Raw genomic sequence first — 2,733 nt, 5'->3', positions numbered from 1 at the left:
TTATTTTTTTTAAAAAAAAAAAGAAAAAATCACCCAATAATTTCTCATAAAGTAAGAATTCTGTGATATAGCCACATTTTATATAGAATAGATATTTATATTGTTAATATTATTATGCCCCACTAGATAATAAGGGGGTTATGTATAATTGGACTTAGGGTTCCAAGAAAATGATATAGTTATATTGATTCTACAGTAAAAAGGACAAGAAGAAAATCCTTGTTGTGGCACTCTCCTATGTACTGGCACACTCATTTTCTTCAAATATTAATTAATTTATATATTTGTATTATTATTAAAATATGCACGCAGTCACTTTCTTACAATTTCACACCCTTCTCTTTTAAATTCTTTATTGCTATTCCTCATGAAACCATATGTTTATCATTATCACTTTTCCTAATTATTATATAATAATTATCTCCATCTCTCTTTCTCTCTCTGTCACAATTCTTGTTCTATCTTATAGGGCCAGAGAAGCAAAGAACCACCACAATTAATTATTAAGCTCAAACCAAAATAACCCCTCAAGCTAGAAACTAAAAAAACAAAAAAAAAAAATGGGCAGAGCTCCTTGCTGCGACAAAGCCAATGTGAAGAAAGGACCTTGGTCGGTTGAAGAAGATGCGAAGCTCAAGTCCTACATCGAAAACCATGGCACCGGCGGTAATTGGATCGCTTTGCCACAGAAGATTGGTATGAATGATTTCATTCATAATAATTTAAAAGTTAATCCTTAATTCACTTCATGAATTTGATCTCTTCATGTTCATTGCTGATTAAGTTGTTTGATCATATATATGTGATTAATATTATTAATTAGGTCTTAAGAGGTGTGGGAAGAGCTGTCGTCTTAGATGGTTGAACTATCTCCGGCCAAACATAAAGCACGGAGGGTTCTCAGAAGAAGAAGATAACATAATTTGCAGCCTTTATATAAGTATTGGAAGCAGGTACGTATACCCTAGGTAGCTTCTACGTATAAACATTTGAGAACAATCTCAAATAAAAAATTTCCCTTTTAATAAAATGATTATATATAAATATGAATTAGCTATAGTATCATCGCTTGATTATAAATATTATTAAGCTTTGTTTTTTATTATTTACTTAATATTATTATTAATTAACAATAGGTGGTCTATAATCGCTGCACAATTACCAGGAAGAACTGACAATGATATAAAGAACTATTGGAACACAAGGCTGAAGAAAAAGCTTCTTGGTAATAAGCAACGTAAGGACCATCCTCGTAATAAGGCTCTGAGTACTAAACAGCCGAAGCCCGAAAATATTAAAAGATCAGGGACTACTTCTACTTCTAATAGTAATATTATTAGTACTAGAGGCATACCCCATTATTATTCCAATAATAATAATAATACGGTTGTTCCAGAAGCTGGTTATAGTACAACTATAATTAATAATAATACTAATAATAATATTAATAATAGCAGCCAAAAAACTTACTGGCCAGAGCTACCTGTTCTGACTCCCCCAACCTACTCATCAAACGGCGCTGGTCAACCCTCTAATAATTACAACGACCACTCATCATCTATAAGAAAGTTGCTCACCAATCTCGAAGGGAGATTCCCAGATCATCATCGTGATTTCTATAATAACACTACTCACACTGATCATCACCCATTATTACTTCATCTTCCTTCTTCTGCTCCGCCGCTACTATCAAAACCGACACCTCAACTGTCGCCGCCGCCGCCGCCGCCCCAAGTTTCTCTTTCGTATAATATTACAGATGCCGGCTATGGGTTTGACGCACAGCAGATGTTGGAGAAAGGACAAAGCAGTAGTAGCTCTCAACATGATCAGCTACAGGTTCAGGATGAGGATCGGGCAGTTATAATAAGTGGTATTTATGATAATATCCCTAATCAAGATGCTCCGGTTCCAGATGGGCTGGAGTTCTTGTATGTTGATCAGGAGGACAGTAGAGGTAGCAGTGTTAAAGAAAAAACTGCTGCTGGTGGAGGCATTATTATTAATGATATGGATATGGGTTGGAATGACGAGATGATCAGTTCTATGGTTTATTCTACTAGTACTAGTAATAATAAGTTTGTTTCAGATCATCATCACGACCACCAATCCCTTCAACATGATCACTCAATGTCTTTCCTACCCATCGATCAATAGATTTTAATTTGTAATAAGGTGATGAAAGTAATAATAAACTAATTTATACTCATCATCATGTGTAAATGTACAATAATTAATTAGATAATTAATATTTATGGGCAGATACATTTATATATATACATATTAATCATGCATAAGGATCATTTTTTTTTTTTTACACTTCAAAATAGTTTTTTTTCTTTTGCATTTTTACAGAATTCTACGTAGAAACTATTATTGCAACTAGCGCTGCAATTTAAATTGCAACAAAAAATCGTATAGAAACCCCTACTGCAACTAGCGCTACAATCACTTTAGAAACTCAAACCGTAAATTTGAAAAAAAAAATTAAAAAAATAGTATATGAGATAATTTTCCTATATAAGCATATAAATATAATTAGGGATCATGGATGCTTTGTGAATTAATTTGCATGGATTTAGTTTGCAATAAGTGGATATGCAGAACTAATTAAGTGCTTAATGGTTGTTGCGGTAAAATATAGTAAATTAGTGTAGTGATTATGATGATTTGATGTTGGTTTAGTAGATCAGAATAGTTTGGAGCTTAAGAGAGTTTATGTTTTAGAGTAGT

General features: G+C 32.9%; 1 protein-coding gene across 1 annotated transcript; it reads left to right on the top strand.

Moving 5' to 3' along the window:
• The first annotated feature begins 363 nt into the window (after positions 1-363).
• On the top strand, positions 364-2,279 carry LOC115712748 (transcription factor MYB30). Its single transcript, XM_030641103.2, has 3 exons — positions 364-696; positions 824-953; positions 1,137-2,279. Exons 1-3 carry the CDS (start codon positions 561-563, stop codon positions 2,155-2,157), a joined length of 1,287 nt encoding a protein of 428 aa, XP_030496963.2. The 5' UTR covers positions 364-560; the 3' UTR covers positions 2,158-2,279.
• The last annotated feature ends 454 nt before the right edge of the window (positions 2,280-2,733 follow it).

This window comes from Cannabis sativa, chromosome X (genome assembly GCF_029168945.1).
Source record: "Cannabis sativa cultivar Pink pepper isolate KNU-18-1 chromosome X, ASM2916894v1, whole genome shotgun sequence".
In the NCBI taxonomy this organism is placed as follows: domain Eukaryota; kingdom Viridiplantae; phylum Streptophyta; class Magnoliopsida; order Rosales; family Cannabaceae; genus Cannabis; species Cannabis sativa.
The sequence above is the reverse complement of the archived record's forward strand: the minus strand, read 5'-3'. Positions and strand labels throughout refer to the sequence as shown.

Excerpts from the sequence above, each read along its gene's own strand:
- LOC115712748 (XM_030641103.2), top strand. The coding sequence starts at position 561 with ATGGGCAGAGCTCCTTGCTGCGACAAAGCCAATGTGAAGAAAGGACCT. Across the intron at positions 697-823 it reads CGCTTTGCCACAGAAGATTG|GTCTTAAGAGGTGTGGGAAG; the intron begins GTATGAATGATT and ends ATTATTAATTAG. Across the intron at positions 954-1,136 it reads TATATAAGTATTGGAAGCAG|GTGGTCTATAATCGCTGCAC; the intron begins GTACGTATACCC and ends AATTAACAATAG.